Source organism: Camelus dromedarius, chromosome 12, assembly GCF_036321535.1.
Source record: "Camelus dromedarius isolate mCamDro1 chromosome 12, mCamDro1.pat, whole genome shotgun sequence".
NCBI lineage: Eukaryota > Metazoa > Chordata > Mammalia > Artiodactyla > Camelidae > Camelus > Camelus dromedarius.
The window spans coordinates 23,083,602-23,099,978 of record NC_087447.1 but is presented as its reverse complement, the minus strand read 5'-3'; the positions used below and the strand labels follow the sequence as shown (position 1 = coordinate 23,099,978).

The 16,377-nt window shown below is 45.8% G+C and overlaps 1 protein-coding gene across 4 annotated transcripts in view; it reads right to left on the bottom strand.

Moving 5' to 3' along the window:
* Positions 1 to 16,063, bottom strand: part of SLC1A2 (solute carrier family 1 member 2) — a 136,369-nt gene extending 120,306 nt beyond the window's left edge. The window contains exons 1-2 of one of the 4 annotated variants that reach the window (XM_064492449.1): positions 15,017 to 15,728; positions 14,636 to 14,773 (exon numbers count right to left, since the gene is read on the bottom strand). In XM_064492449.1, the coding sequence (XP_064348519.1) occupies positions 14,636 to 14,703 (68 nt within the window). In that variant the 5' untranslated portion in view covers positions 14,704 to 14,773; positions 15,017 to 15,728. Of the gene's footprint in view, positions 1 to 14,635; positions 14,774 to 15,016; positions 15,729 to 15,905 lie in introns of those variants that run through there. The other 3 variants (XM_031459808.2, XM_011000586.3, XM_031459809.2) reach the window with 3 other exon arrangements.
* Between the last annotated feature and the right edge of the window lie 314 nt (positions 16,064 to 16,377).

The window sequence follows — 16,377 nt, the reverse complement described above, 5'->3', positions numbered from 1 at the left end:
CTATGTGGGGAACTATATTCAATATCTTGTAGTAGCCTATAATGAAAAAGAATATGAAAACAAATATATGTATGTATATGTATTATGCTGTACACCACAAATTGACACAACATTGTAAACTGACCATACTTCAATAAAAAATTAAATTTAATTTAAAAATTAATTAAATACAAAAAATAATAATAATTTTAAGATGGCAACTGCAGAGCATTAAATCGAGGACACGGCCCTTCTGAGCCCGGGACCCTGTGTGACTGCCCACCGCCTGCCCCCTTGCCCTGTGTTCCTACGTTCACACTCAAATAATCTCAGATTCCCCTTCAAGGAGTACTCAGAAATTCTTGCAGTAAAGAATTCATCCAGTGAGCTTTTCAACTGCTTTCTTTTATTTATTTTGTCAGTACCCTGTGATTCTGTGACAGGAGGAACTCAGAGGTTAATTTAAAATTCCCCCAGCCAGAACTAAAGTCACAGCTGGACAGAAATCTGATGTTCCAGCTGCTTGAAAACTCAGGAACATCTCCATCCTGCGGGCTGGCCTTAGAAGTGTCCTCTTTCGACAAACAGACAGACACAAGGGTAAGTCCCTGACTCCTCTCCGGCCTCCAGTGAAGAGATGGAGCCCGGGGACAAAAACACAGCATTTTCAATCTATTTTAATTTTGCTTCCTGCTTCTAATTGGGTTGGAACACGAGCTGGACTTCTGGGGTGGCTGGTTAAGTCATTTTGAAAAGAAGAATATCAAAAATAAAAATTAAAAAAATCTTAATTTCAAAATACAAAAGAAAAAGATAAGAGAATATCTGTTTTCAAGCTTCCATTCTTGCACTGTTTATTCTGGGGCCTCTCCAACCCTTTTCAAATGGACGTTTCAATCCCTCACGTGTCTTCCCCCCCCCACCCCATTAAAGGCCCCTCTTCTTCCCCATGGTTGCCCCTTCGCTTTAAAAAGTCTGCCAGTAACCCAGACCAAACCAGGTGGGACATACCCAAGTTCTGGAACCAGCAAATCTCGTTGGAACCCCGCTGATGACTCTCACAGAGAAGCCGGGAGGACAAGGACAAGGACCCAGGACCAGGGTGGTAAATGGCAACTGCTGTCAACTGGCTCTCAACCTCAGCCCCGTTGTCCCAGGTGTAGCCTTGGGCTCCAGAGCTCTGGTTCCCTAGCTGTTTTAACGACTCCAGGTCACTTGGAATGTAAACAGTCAAAGCATAGGGCTTCTGTTCTCCAAAACCGAGGCAACAGCTGGTGCTATTGCCCTCTGGCTCTCGATTCAGGGCAGCAGGTAAAGCACCCTTGCACCGCAGCCAGCCATTGGGCGGCTCCACAGTGCCCCCTTCTGGACAAACCAGTTGGCTCTTTCTGATTGCAAACAATCACCGGCTGATTGTGTGGAAATCTGGAGTTTCCCTTCCTGGAAACCCACTGAGAGTCCTAGAGGGAGACAGATATCAAAGAAAATAAAAACGCCATCCGTGGATGCTTGGTTCTCCCAACTAACAATGACTTCCATGTCAGAGGAAGCTAGAAAACACAAGGTCTCTACCTTGATTCTATTTTCACCTCAAAAACAGCAGTTTGAATGCCCTGGCTCTGAATCTAGGAGGAATCTAGCATTTGCCATGATGAGGGTGGTTTCAGCTGAAGATGTAAACCAGTCCTTCATCCAGTCACAGAATTCTCCCTGAGAGTCGAGAAGGAACACTCTGGACAGAGTTTTTATTTTCTTAATCCACCAGAACACAGCAAATACCCCTCAACATGCCCCGCCATCAGAAAACTCCAGAAAAGAATTCCATTTCAGGAAATATAGAAATATTGAACATTTTTATTTGCTTTACCAGAAAATACACATACGAACTGCAAGATGTATTATTGTTAGAACCATGGCTCCTTTTTTTTTCTGATCACAATAGGAAGCCAGAGAAGAGAACTCTATGGGGAATGATTAAATACATTCAGAAGCTCTTTGAAAGTTAAAAAGCATCAATTTAACAACAATGTTGTCAGCTTCTGGTAATGTTTCTTTTTCTAAATCAGTTTCACAAGCAGTTGAACTGTGGAGTCTTGGATTTATTCACTGATGTAATTTAAACATCATCTTTGACTGAAGCCCTTCTTTGTATCTGAATATCAAACGCTTGCTAGATTCCCCTTGTTTTCCTTGACAAGGAACAAGGAAAAGGAATAGAAAGACATCATTCTGAGAGGAAGCAGGCAGTCTTAGAAAAGTTATGGGGGGGGGGGGTCGTGGGCTCAAAAAGTCTTACCTGATTAAATGTAACTGCATTTTAAAATAACAGCGGCTGTAAGAGTTTATAGTCTTTCCTAGACAAGAGCATGGGAACATGATTGACTCTGACAAAATAGATTTTTGGCTTCACAAGATGAGCTGCTGCCCAGCTAATTATTGTTGTAACCTACTTGAACCCTACCAAGCCTTTGCAGTCAAAAGGCTGGTTATTGACTGCTGGGCAAGTGAGTTCAACTGACCCACCACGACTTTAAAGGGAGGCCTTGACCCCAACAAGCAAAAGAACATGTGTTTTCAACTTGTCCCTGTTGTCCCCTTAAAACCATCCCCTTCTGCCCTCTCTATGCCCTTGTATGTTTCTTTCCCAAAGGAGACAATTCAATTACACTAACGTGCATTGTGATCATGATAGTAGGTTGGGGCGCGAAGAAATTAATATGTAGTCCTGAGCCTCAGAGAGATATCAGGATTGTGAGCAGACAGACAAGGAAACACAATACACTCTGTTATCCTGAAGTGCTGTATAAGTGTTATGGGGACAAACTCTGTGGAAAAGGCTTAGCTCGAATGTCACCTCTTCTGAGAAGCCTTCTGTACATCCCCAGGCTGAGGTGGATCAGTATTCAGTCAATAAATGCTTCCTGAGCACGAAGCGTTAGGCGCTTGGGGGATGCCCTCAGAGTGCTTACACTCTGGTGAGGGAGGTAGATACAAACAAAGAGATAAATCAGCAAAATATTTTAAAATTGCAACTGATGCCATGAAGGAAGCAGAAAAGGAGGAATGATGTAGGGGCTAAGAAAGGGAGACCTATTTTCAGTGAAGTGATGACAGAAGACCTCTCTGGGAAGCATTGCTCAAGCTAGGAACTAAAGGATGTTCCAGGATAAGAGGGGACCAGCTAATGGAAGAATGGTGTAGGTGGAGGGGAGGAAGTGGTCCAGACAAAGGGAATGGGCCCTAAGGTGGGCAAGATCGTGGGCTATTTGAGGAACTGAAAGTTAGGAGTCTGTGAAGCTTTCAGTGGATGACAGTTGCCTGGGTTGATTTGAAGGCTGTGGTACATTTTGGAGACAGAATTGAGAAAGCTTGTAGGCTGGGGCTGATAGAAGAGAAAAAAAAAACAGGAATAATACCTACACTTCTGGCTTTGAATCGCTAGAGAAACCTGGGAAGGAGTAGGGATGAGTCTACAGGGAAAAAAAATCAAGAGTTCCATTGTACCCAGGGTCATTTCAGGATGTCTGTGCATTGCATAAATGGAGATGTCCATTGGGTGGTAGGATGTATGAATCTGGAGCTTGCAGAAAAGGTCTGCGATAGAAATGAACATTTGGGACTTATCCAAAGAGAATGCAGAGCCAAGAGGAGGGGTCAAGAATGAATCCAAGGAAGTTTCATGAGCTACACAAGAACACACAGGAAGGATGGAGGGGAGAAAGAGGAGAAATTCAGCTAGGGAGACTTAGAAAGGCTTATGGAAGGTGGACCCAAAAAATCAATATATAACAACCACTACTAAAATATATCCAACTCCAGCTCGCTGCCCCATTCGCCACTCAAAGGATCACAGGGTTGACTGCATGGGTCTGGCAGTCTAGGCAGGTGACTTTTCCCCTCCCTCTGCCCCAAGTGGTCCTTCCCTGTGCTGTGGGATGATTCAAATGGGAAGACTGCAGGAAGCTTTGGCCAGGTACTCACAGAGCTGCCCGGTCCTAGCCTGCTGGAACCTCCAGGGCAAGCAGTGAATTACCCTCTGGTTCTAAGTCCTCCCTTCATCAGCTTCTTCCACAAAGGTTACTCAAGACCTCACCATCAGTAATCAAACCTTTCTTTAGCATATGAATGCTTGCTTACCTGACACCCATCCTGAAACTGAAACAAATGAGCCAAAATGGAATCCTGCTCTCCCAGCTTCCCTGTGATTACCACTTTCCGGGGAAAAATTTACGTTCATTTTCTCTCCAGCCATTCTCATCCCACACCAACATGGTGACAGTGGCCATCACTTTGGTGACTCCAGTGCTGGTCAGCAGTGGCCTTGAAACTGATGAACCCAAAGATCACTTTTCAGCACTTACATTACTTGATGTCAATGCAGCTTGTAGCAATGTCAGCCACTCCAAGACACCTGCTCTCTCCCGACTCCCCTCCTTACTTCTCAGCATCCTATGTACCTTGAGCCACCTCTGTCCATCTACAGACATGAGCGCTCCCCTGGAGTCTTCCTTCAGCCCAGTTTTAATTCTAGCTTCATGATCTGTCTAGGTGAGTTTGTTTACTTCTAGGATCATAAATATCCCTCCATAAAGGCCCCGGGCTCTCACGCACCCAAATTCTTGGTAAGCATCTCCATCTGATGTCCCATAGAAATAGTCTAACCCAGTGTGCTGAACCATCATTACCCTCTCCTTCAAACTTACCATCTGGCTCCTGAATTCCTTTTCTGCACTCTTCCCCACTCGCCCCACTTCCATTTGCTTAAGTTAAAAACCCAAGAGATGGTTTTATGCCTCCCTCCTGTTCACCCACTACATGTGCTCAGTCACTGAGTCCTTCTAAATACCCTTGGAATCTGGTGATGCATATGGAACCCTGTATCCTAATACAGGCCACTGTCTCCCACCTGAATCCTTACTGTCATTGCCTAACTGGTCTCTGTGCCTCTGCATCATCCCCCTCTCCAATTCATATTTCACCCAACGTTGTTATAATAATAACAAAGATTTGGAGATCACCTAAATGTCTTTCAAGCAGAGACTGTTTTAAATCAATTATTATACAACCATACAGTGGACCAATGGGCTATTATCAAATATAGATACATACAGGAGATACACGTATCACATGCACATATACCTAGAGGTATTAAGTGAAAAGCAAGTTTTAGGAGAGTCTGTATAAGATAATACAATTTGCATATTAAGAGTAGGCTGTCTACATGGGCATAGAAAAGTGTATCAAAGGATACCCCAAAGTGAGTATTTCTACAGAACAGGATTGGGGTGAGAGGCAGTCTTTTGCTCCTTTACTTTATGCTTTTCTGTAATGTTTGAAGTTTGGGGGGTTTTTTGTTTGTTTTTAATTATGCCATATTTTTTCACTATGGGAAAAGAGCCACTAACCCAGAGGACAAAAAGTTTTAAACAGCTCATGAAAATAATTTATTTGACAGTAGATAGTCAATTCTTCATACCCCTTTACTTGGCGGACATATTCTATGCACAAAATGTATTTTCTAAATGTAGACTGAATACAATCAGTGTTGCCTTCCCCATTACTGGAAACAGGCACAATTTCTACCTGCCTTTGTAAATAACAGATGTGTAACTCTTAAAAGCAAGTTAAGGAAAAGAAGAAAAGGAAAGTTTCACTGTTGGTTGCTTTCGCTTCTGTTACTCTACAAGCGAGCCATTTGAACTGAACGGTCCTGCTAATAGAAGACCCAAACACATTGACAATCAATGTTCTGGTCTCAAAGCAGATGAGGTCTTGCCCGCTGTGAGAAAACAAGGGGAAACACCCACTGACACATAATCTGCCTTGCGTTCTGTACCAAAGTGTTCTTTCATCTCTGAACACATCTTAATATTTACCATACCAGGGGAATAGAGCAAAACCAGTATACAAACACCTCAGGCCAAAGGCTGTCAGAATGCATGACTTCTGAAATCCATAGAGCCCCATGCCGTGGATATTCCAGAAAGGGGTGACCCAGTCCACTGCCCCTCCCTTTTCCCAAGGTAAGGACTTCATGGGAGACGACACTGGTGGGAGTAGAGAAATGGCTGCCGTGAACACGGGAAACATCAACAGTAGCTACACTCTGGTTCCCAGGGTGTTTATCTGTTGCTCTCTGGCCCCTTCCACTGACTAGAGTTGACTCGCCTTTCCTAGGCAGCAATCTGAGATAACTGTCCTGCCGCTGGACCAGACATCTTTGGAAGGCCTGGAGTGCAGGCAAGGGCTCTGTCATCAGTTTCGGGGGGCTGTGTGGGTCACAGCTGAAACCGAGGCAGGTGATGCCGCTAACTCTCCCCAGCCTGGCCCACCGCAATCCACCTTCCCCCACTTTTCCCCCACTGACACCCCTTTTAAGGTAGAGTATTTTATTACAGATGACAGCTTTGTGGAGGCTCGGATATGCAGATGGAAAACAATGGGACCCATTATTTTACTCTCTCTCAAACATTTGAATTTGGGGTCAATAATGGACACTGTGTTGTGCTCCCCTGCCGTCCAGCCACCCCTCCCCTTCAGGACTGAGGGATTTATTCCCTTAGCCGCTGGGAGTGCTGATAAGTGACAGCACTCCTCAACTACACAGTCCTCTAAGGCCGTGCCATGTATTCACCCAGGGCCCTGCCCACTGCCTGAGCACAGCCCGACCCAGAGGCTGGTTGATGCAATGGTAGAGAGCCTCTTTCCTCTCAGTTCGGGACCGTTCTGAAGGGCCAGCCCTGCACCGAGCTTCCTGGAGGATGAGCTGAGCACTTTGTTGAGCTGTTGGAACTTCTCCTTCTGCCAACCCTTGGTCCCTTCTCTCTTCCACAGGGATTTATGCTGGGAGCTCCCCCTCGATAAACTTCATTCACACAAGACTCCATCTCAAAGTGTCTCACAGGACCAGCCAGCAACAGCCTCAGCCCCGTGTATCAATACCTTGAAAAGACTCCAAATTTGAATATGACCAGACTAAGAGAGAAACTCCTACTAACGCTTAGTTCTCCATTGAAATGTGAGCAATTAGTCATGATGGAAAAATCAGTGATCCCTTCAGCATTTCTGTTCTATGATGGTTTTACTAATATTTGCTGATTGATGACTTTGAAGTTCAGAAAAAAACACTAGGGGAATAGATTCAGTCTATAATTCCATCACTCTCTATTCTCTGCTTAGAAATTAGTCCAATATTTATATCTGACACTTTTTCCAGACCGTATGTTGCATCTTAGTATAAAATCTAATAGCTGAACTCATCACCCGGAAACCATCAGTCCCTTTAGAGTGTCTGAAACGAGTTCTGTCTGCTGATGTTCATCCATTTCGCCCCTAGACAAGTTTATCTAATTGTGCTTTGTTCACGTGGCCTTCCATCCACTTTCCTAACAAGCTGGTTATCAGATCACAAAGGTCCTTTTAAGTAAAGACTGAGATAAAAACAAAAATACAACTTGGTCTGCAGCAGTTGGCTTTGCCTGACGCCTAACAGAGAAGAATGCTGCCACTCTTTTATCAGTTTTCTCCCTTCGTGCATTGCCACTGCTTCCTCTATTTGAAATCCTCTGTCTCCGAGCTCGAGTCTGACCATCATTCTCAGCTACCTAAACTTACTCCCACTTTTTTTTTTAAAAAATGGTGGCATTTTCTTTTGAATGTCACACCTCCGTTCAAAGATAAGTTAACATCTTTCTGTAATCACTGCTGTCTTCTTGTGCATTGCCTCTTAAATTCTTTATCATCCCTTTTTGCAGGGACACGTGGCTATCTTGTTTCCTTTGACCACAATTGGAGATACTCACTGGAGCAAAACCAAACAAACAAAAGTGGGGGGGGGGGGGACTCGTGAAATTTTAAAGAAATATGAGTTAATTGCAAAATGTGAATAATATGAAATAAAGTAGAATTAAATGACAAAAAAAAAAAAACCCAGGTACCCAATAACAGCATAAAATCAAAATATCTTGAAGTTTAAGTTTCTCCCTCTGTAAAATGAGCATAATATTCCAAGAGTTTTTCAAGAACTTAATGAAATTATACACGTATAATCACATAGACTTGAAATAAGTTCAAATAAGTGGTCCTATTTATAGTTGTTCATGGTGATATGTATAAACATTGTTGATGTAGGACGATCATATCACAAATACCAGAGGAAATATTCAATGGAGACACTTTTCTGACTCAAAAGAGAATGGAATACTGTGGGGATTACGATTCCCTAAGGACCAGAGGCAAACCCCTGTCTGGACAAAGTACTGACATTTACTGCCACCTACTGGATGATCAGCAATCTGTGCCACTCTTAAAAATACACAGAAATATGGCCTCTGATCAATTTCTTCCCCAATTTAAAAGGCATCCCCAGCATCACTGTTTGTGTATACTGAAAAACAATGACCCCACTCCTAAAGCGGTAGGACTAGTAGCTGTTTTAGGAAACTGGGTAAGTTAAGTCACAACCCTAAACAGCCATGCTTGACAAATCACATTAAAAAAAAAAAAAAAGAATAAATTCCAGGGCCTGCTAAATGCTCGGTTACATTTGCCACTAAGAAGTGCGTGCCCAAGGCTCAATATTCCAAAGGATTGGACCCCTGTGGTCATGCCCTGGGCTGTTTCAAAGTACCACATCTGGGTAAGACTATGCTACTGGTGTCCTGACAACCAGTGATTACAAAGGAACTCTTCATTAAAAACACAGTTAAAGGAAATAACAGGAAGGTCGTGGTTAAGAGGTTAACAAGAAAAAGTAGCTGGAATTACTTTTCATGACATAGAAATGGGATTTTGAAGAAATCTTCCAATCCACAGCCGCTAGGCACTGGCATACCCTGAAAAGATGGAACCCAAGCTCATTCCCTCAATGGCTGCCTTAGAGAGATAGGGGGTCAAGCAGGCTATATGAGCACATGGTCTCAGAAAAGGCTGTGCCCAGCCTGGAAGGCACATGCCCTGCCTCAGGGGACAGCCATTCTTCAGCCTCAGCTGACCCCCAGCCCTGTGGGACTAAGCAGTGTAGTCTAGTGGTTGGGGCCATGGGTTTCAGAGACGGGCTGCCTGGGTTTAAGGCCTGGCTTTGCCACTCATTAGCTGTGAAACCTTGAGCAAGTTACTTGATCTTTCTGTGCCTCAGTTTTCACACCCATAAAATGGGGATAATAATAATCCCTGTGCATTGTATCATTGTGGGGATTAAATCAATTAATGCATGCAAAGTGCTTTAAAAAAATTGCGGGCTATAAGTCCTCAATAAATAGCACCAAGACAAAAGGGCAAGTCCTTTATCATCAGATTTCCCAATGTTTGAGAGAAGCTAGAATCAGGATTTTTTTAAGGCAGAATATTTTTAAATATAAGCAAATAATTCAAACATTTTCAAAATCCTTGTGAACCAAAACATATATGCCTGGGAGCCACATACAGTCCACAGGCATTCAGTCCTGTGGATCTGGTGCTGTGGGATGAGCAAAGCTTGGGAGGCAGACAGGCCGCACCCCACTTCCAACTTGGCCACCAGCTCAGTGATCCGTCGAGCATAGCGGCTGGGAACCCAGGATGGCAGGCGCGCGTGATGGAAAGTTTCGTGCCAGCTTACAAAGAGCGAGTGACAGATGGCACTCCTGACCAAATGTAACAGAAGAAAGTACTCTCGGTGATTTAAATGAAGCCTTGAACATACAGGGGGGTGCAAGTCCTTCCATGTCTCCAGGGACTTCATTCAAGGTCTTTAACGTGGACCACCACCTATTCTAGAGGGACCCAGGAATGGCAAATCCAGCAGCCAAAATAGAGTTCATTCCATTTTTAAAGGCCAGTCCTTGCTCAGTGAGTCTATAATCCAAAGCAGCTGCTGAGATTGCCAAAAACACCAGACGGCCGATCAGCAGACAGCCCGCCTATCTGCTTGTCTAAGTGAGAAATTAAATAGATACACCACAGAAAGATAAGTAAATAAATATCAACACTGCTGAAAAACAGCAATTTTTTTTTTTTAAAAAAGCACTAAGAAGATGAGATACTCTTTTTTAAAGTTTAAGGATCTACCTTTGTCTATATTCTCCTTTACTATTGCTCGGCCCATTGTCTTTTCTGCTGTCACGGGAAGCCAACCAGACAGATTTATAACGAGATGCGGGTCCTTTTCTATCCCACTGACAAATATGCAGCCCATCTGCCTCCCATCAATGATGGAGCACGTGGCGATGGAGCAATGAGATATTTTTAAACACTCCTTTAATTAATTCATTGCAAGGACTTGGCGCTGGGTGAGCGGTGGGGGTGGTGTTGGGCAGAGGGACGAGAGAGCAAGCTCACGGTCTGGTAAATAAAGAGATTTGCCATAATCTGTAGCCTGAAACCCCTGCTATGAAGCATTCTGCTTGCCCCCAGCAAGCTGTTAAGGGCATGGAAGAGAAGCAGCAAGCAAGGTGGTGTGCGGTATTTGTCAGCTTTTTCAGACTTCGAGGACAAGTTCTGAAAAATGCAAACAAAATGAAAATTTCATCTTGAGAGTGACTCTTCTGCCTACTATTGCCAGAAGATTTTAAATGATCAGTGTCCTATTTGATTTTAAGAAGTAGAGCAGGTGCTTGAGATGAAGAGGAGATTCAGTTTGTTCTGAGAGGCGAGCCAGTCCCAAGGGGGCAAAAAATCAGTGTGGAAAACAATTTAGTTTAGCTTCAAAAGGGGGAAAACCAGACATCTGGGCATCATGTGATACAGCCGTGGAGAAGGGTGGGGAGGCGAGATTTTCCTTGAAATCAACCTGTGTTGAGCTTCAAGCTGTCAGTTTTGCAATCCTGGGTCTGTATGATTTATGGCACACTGACCCAGAAATCTCACACTTTGCTGTTAAATATTGCTTGTTTCTGCAGCCAGAGAACCGCCATGTCTTAAAGACCTTCCCTTGTGTGACAATTCCCTTAAATCTGAAGCCAAAGGAGACAGCACCCAATTGTGTTGCATTGAAGAGGAAAAGAAGTGGCCATTGATACGGATGGGTAGAACTGTGTTTGGGTTTTTAACATCTCAATTTTTCCACATCACCAGCTTCATCTGGATTCAGAAATTATTTCTTGAGAATTAAGCTTTCAATCACTCACAAGAGGCGATCTTAGTAAACATGAAATGGCTTTCTCATATGAGTTTCACTCGTCTTTATTTTACCCAAGGAGGCTGATTTTTATATTCTTGAAAATGAGAAATGAAAACCGCAGTGAAGCCTGAGGCATGCAATATGCAAACCCCTCTGGACCCCAAAGCCCATGCCCTCTGCTCCCTTCCAGTCAGTCTATTCCATGGGCTCTTCCTCCTACAACCTCAGCCTCACTCCCAAGGGGAGGCGGGAGAAGGCAATTGTTACGTTTTGCTTTTGTTTGCTTGAAATAATAAATCCAGTGGTCTTTCTCGAAGGGTTTTTCTGCTGTCAGCAGTTTTCTGTTTCACTGGCTTTCTAAGTCAAATTGAAACTCAAGCCCTCGCACTTACTTGGCTTTCACTCTGACCCCTTGGCTCCTGGGAGCTGATCAGAAGACAGATCACCTTGGGTCCCTGACATACATGATGACCACGCTGTCTCCCACCCTCAGCACAAATTTCTAAAATGCCTGCCTCTGTGGCATCTGAGTGCTCCAATATAACTCAGTCTTTAATGGACACTACCAGTCTGCCCCCAAGTACTTATAATCTCTTTGCAATTTGGGTCAGGGACCAAAATCACAATTCTAGCTACGTCCGAGGACTCAGAAAAAGAGAATGCTCAGCTATCAAATTAGACCTTGCTTTGCGGGAAAATACCTCTCAGGGCCTGGAAACTACCAAAGGGTCCACTGTTGACTTTTATAGAAGAGGGATGCTAATAATCCCAATTCCAAATAATCAGAAACATCAAATAACCAGATCATGTTTGGATATGCTTTGCAAAGGCAATGACCAAGTGCACGGGCTGATAATAAGAATATTCCAAAAGGCAATTTGCATGGTGTGTATGCCAAAGGTTTGAGAGAAAGCCAGCAATCTCCTGAGCCAGACATACCTAAAACACTTTCCAGTGATAACTGCCATTTTCAGATGATAACCCCAAAGTTCTGCCAAGTCCTGGGATCTTCCTGGAAAGATGACATTACATTCTATTTCATTTTATTCTTTAAGTCCATTCTCATTGGACCGCTGACTTCAGTTACTGGAAGAATCCAACGTGGTGATGTACACAAATGAGCTTTGAAAGTGAAGTGCTAAACAAACATAAGATGTCACTATTGTTTCTAATAATTCTTTCAAAATTGGTAATCAGCATATGTCATTGACTATATCACCAAGTAAATGCTAACCTTCAAATGGTCAGTTTGTCATACGATTCCATTCCCTAAACATTCTGCATCAAACAGAAATTGAAAATACATACATTGATGTGGAATCTTAAAAAAAATGACACAAATGAGCTTATTTATAAAACAGAAACAGACTCTCAGACACAGAGAACAAGCTTATGGTTACCAGAGGGGAAAGGCAGGGGAGGGTGGAGGGATAAATTGGGAGTTTGGAATTAATACAAACTAACTACTATATATAAAATAGACAAACAGGTCCTACTGTACAGCACAGGGAACTATATTCAATACCTTGTAATAACCTATAATGAAAAAGAATATGAAAAGGAATACATATATGTATAGCAACCACTATGTTGTACACCAGCAACTAACACAACATTGTAAACCGAGTATACTTCAATAAAAGATACATACATTGAAAGTATGTGACTATATTGGTATTTTTGCTTCCTTCTCAGCAATGTTATGTTTCAAGGAAACAGCTTCAACCTTGTTAGAAGACACAGGCTAACAAAGGCAATCAGCCTGAGGAGTCTTAGTGACTTCCCTTTATAAAGTATATTAACCAAAGGTATCTGAAGAGGCAAGAGAATCTCATAAACCAGATGAACAATTTACTAATCAAAGTCCTCGACTGGAGTCAGCTCCCAGACCACTCATGACTTTGTATCCCCGCCAGAGCACCTAGCATGTGAGATCTACCCAACAAGTACTCAGTAAAGGCATCTGAAAGAAAAGATGGAAGGAAGGAAGAGAAGAAGAAAGGAAAGACAAGTACTTCTCAGAATGTCACCTGCCCATCAGTTACTCTCTGAAATGATAACAGGTCACAGGGCTATGTTTGCTCCCCAGCCTTTAGATATTTTCTCAGTTCATTCACCTCCTAAATACAAATTCCTTTGACTAGTCTTTCCTTAACTATGCACAGTACACAATATGGCATTAATTGACTGTGAGTCTTTTAAAAATACTGATAATCACTTCTGTTCTCTATTTAGTGTCAAATCATTTGGCAGTTCTCATTTAGGACAAAGGTGAGATAAACACACTTAATTTGGGGATTTCTTTTGGGGTCTTAACCTCTCTCTATACTATCTGGCCATCAAAGTGAGGATACAGGATTTGAAAGACTACCACCAACAATCTCTTTCACAGATGTTTTCCAATCTAGCCTTTACAAGCAACCACAGATCTAGAAGGGACCTGAAGGCAGCCAGAAATGCCTTTATGTCTGTTCTAATATGAGACTAATTAAACAGACGAAGACACTGAAGTTGAGACATATGAGCTCTTAATATTGAATTCTAGAGATCTGTGTTAGCACGGTGTACCACCCTCCTTGCACACAAGCATCTCTCTGGAACATCTTTCTGGAGAAGTAATAATCAAAACGTTCCACACTGCTGAACCGTTGGGACAAAAAGAGAGGAGTAATCTCATGCTACCACAAGATGCCAGCCCCTCTTTGGAAGGACTCCAGGCGACACAAAAGGGATGAGTTCCTTCTCTTGGACACAGAGAGACAGTTTTAGAAATATATTCCCTTTGTTAGAGGTTGAAGTCTAGAGACTTGACTTTGGAGCCATTCTATACTCCTTCCTCGAGGTTCATTCCCCTAAAACAAGCCTGCGGAGTTGGTAAAATTTATTAGAGAGACGCTCTGGAACGTTCTAGCACGAAGGACTCTCCACCTTTGCTCAGAGGAATCTCTGATATTTCCACCTAACACAGATCCATTGATCTCTTGCAAGTGGCTAGTGCACTGTTGTGAATTAACCAAAGGGCTGAGCTCCCAAACCAATCCTTTTATTCCTTCTGAGTCTTCACCAAGCTGGGAAAGTTTCCTGGGAGACACTGGTTCGGGGACTTGTTCTGTACCCTACCTTTGAGATGTGAGTATTCAAGAGATCCCTGCAGACCCATCTCCCTCTTGCTAGAGACTGGCTGCCCTTACTTATCACTGGGACCATTCTCCGTACAATTGCAGTCTCAGGAGGCGGGAGACAACTCCAGGACCGCGGGCAGAATCAGGAAGCCAGGGCTCCCCCTCACCTTGCCCCTCGCTAGAGTTTGGGGACTCCTGTCCCTGCCCAAAACCACTTACTTTCCCGTCTCTTCCCGGGAAGTACCCAAATCTCTTCCACTCTTCCTTAAAACTGGCCAGGGAGATTCCACCATCCAGGGACAAGGAGAGACCGAAGCCGGCCCGGCATCTACTCCGCGACTCTGCAAATCTGACATTCAAGGCCGCGCGCGCTGGTCCTCGCCCCGCCCCGGCCCCGGCCCCGGTCTCAGCTCATTCATTCCCGGCCGGTCCCCACCTTCCAGCCGGCGCCGCGCTCCGAGCGCTGCTTCCCCGGCAATGTCTGCTGCTCTCACTGCGCCCCATTTCTCGTTGTTTTTGAATCTCAAAAGCTCAAGAGAATTTTTCGTCACTCTTTTTCACAGCTCCACAGAACCTTTTTAATTAAAATAAAGCAATTCTCCGTCTGTCGCATCTTCAAAGGGTTAAGCAGCAAGCTTTACGAAAGAAAATCAATCTCCTCCCCACCATCCCACCCCCAGTTAAGCCTTCTCTCCGCCACCTTCCCCGGGGCGCGGGGCAGGCGTCTCTCTATTCCCATCCCGGATAGGGGGCCACCAGCCCTCAACCCCCCCCCCCCCCCCCGCTTCCCTGCGAACACAGAGAAAAGCCCCCTCACCCTTCGGTGGATGCCATGGTCTGGGGAACGCCCCCTCCTCTTCGGCACAATCCGGCAGCGGCGGGCGAGGAGTGAGTGGGTGCCGGGGTGAGCGCGCGACTGCGGCCGAGGGCGGTATTTAAGGGGGAGCCTCTCCCCGCCCTTCCACCCACCTCCTGGGTAAGCCCTTTAGCGCCTCAACGGGCGCAGGAGGCTCCAGCCGGCGCTAAGCCGCGTCTCCGCTCTCCACCGCGCTCGTTGCGCGCTCCCTCCGCCGGCCCCCGTGGCGCTTGGCGGGGCGTTCGGGTGGCTTCCCCCAGAGAGCGCCGCCCCCGGGGCTGCGGGGGGACGCGCGGGAACGGTGTGCCGCCGCCGCTGCCACCTGTGTTTGCTGCGGGGCCCGCCGCGCGGCGAGCGGCGGAGCGCGGGCTTGGAGGATGGTGGCAGGGGAGAACAGCGAGTGTGTGTGCCCTGGGTGTGCAAGAGAGTGTGTGCGTGCGTGCGCGCGTGTGCGGGTGTGTGTGCGCACCGGGGGAGGCGGTGGAGGCCGCTGAGCCCTGGCTCGGCGCCGGCCCGGGAGGGATTGCAAGGTTTAGCCCCGCCGGAGCTGGGGATTTGCAGGCGATCCCTCTCTATTTTCGTCGAGAGCTGACATCATCAGCGCGGCCGCCTCGGGAGACTCCTTTAACTGCCGCCCCCTCGCCCCCCATCTCCAGACGCCGTGCCTTCTCTGCCATGCCTCCCCCCAGCCTCTCGCCATAAATTAGCCAAATAAGAAAAGAGGTCCCGCTGGTCTCCCGGGAAGGCCCGGGCGGCCCATGGCAGGAGCCCAGGATCTAACGAGTCGCTATTGTTTCCCCTCAAGCCCGTGTGGCCCCGGGTCACCCCGCGCTGGGCAAAGCGCAGAGACCTGGGATGACTTTCTGTCGCCGTCTCCCTCCTTGGCACACTCGCTCTGGCTCACATCACTCCCAAGCTCATCCTCACAGGCGGCACACCCACTCCATCGTCCCACGTCCCGGGTACCAGACCTCGCGAACCCAAGCGGCCGAAATACAGCCCAGCTGCGCGCCCTCCCCCGCCGCGGCCCGAATAAATCTCTGGCCTTCAATTATGCATGGGGATTAATATTAATGCAGCTCCCTGGGGTCGGCGGGCGGGCTGCTGGGGAGGCCGTATTTTTTTTTTTTTTAAGGCGCGGGAGGTTGGCCTTGGGGGCGCAGGCTGGCAAAGCGCAGAGAGATGGCGAGGCAAGTGGCATGGACGCGTTTCCACCCACTGGGCTTTGCTCTCTGTCGTCTTCTGTGCCCCGGGGGCGGCGCGTGGAGACAGATGGGCTCGGTCAGGGGAGGGTCCGAGCCTACCCGGCGGCTTTGCATAAT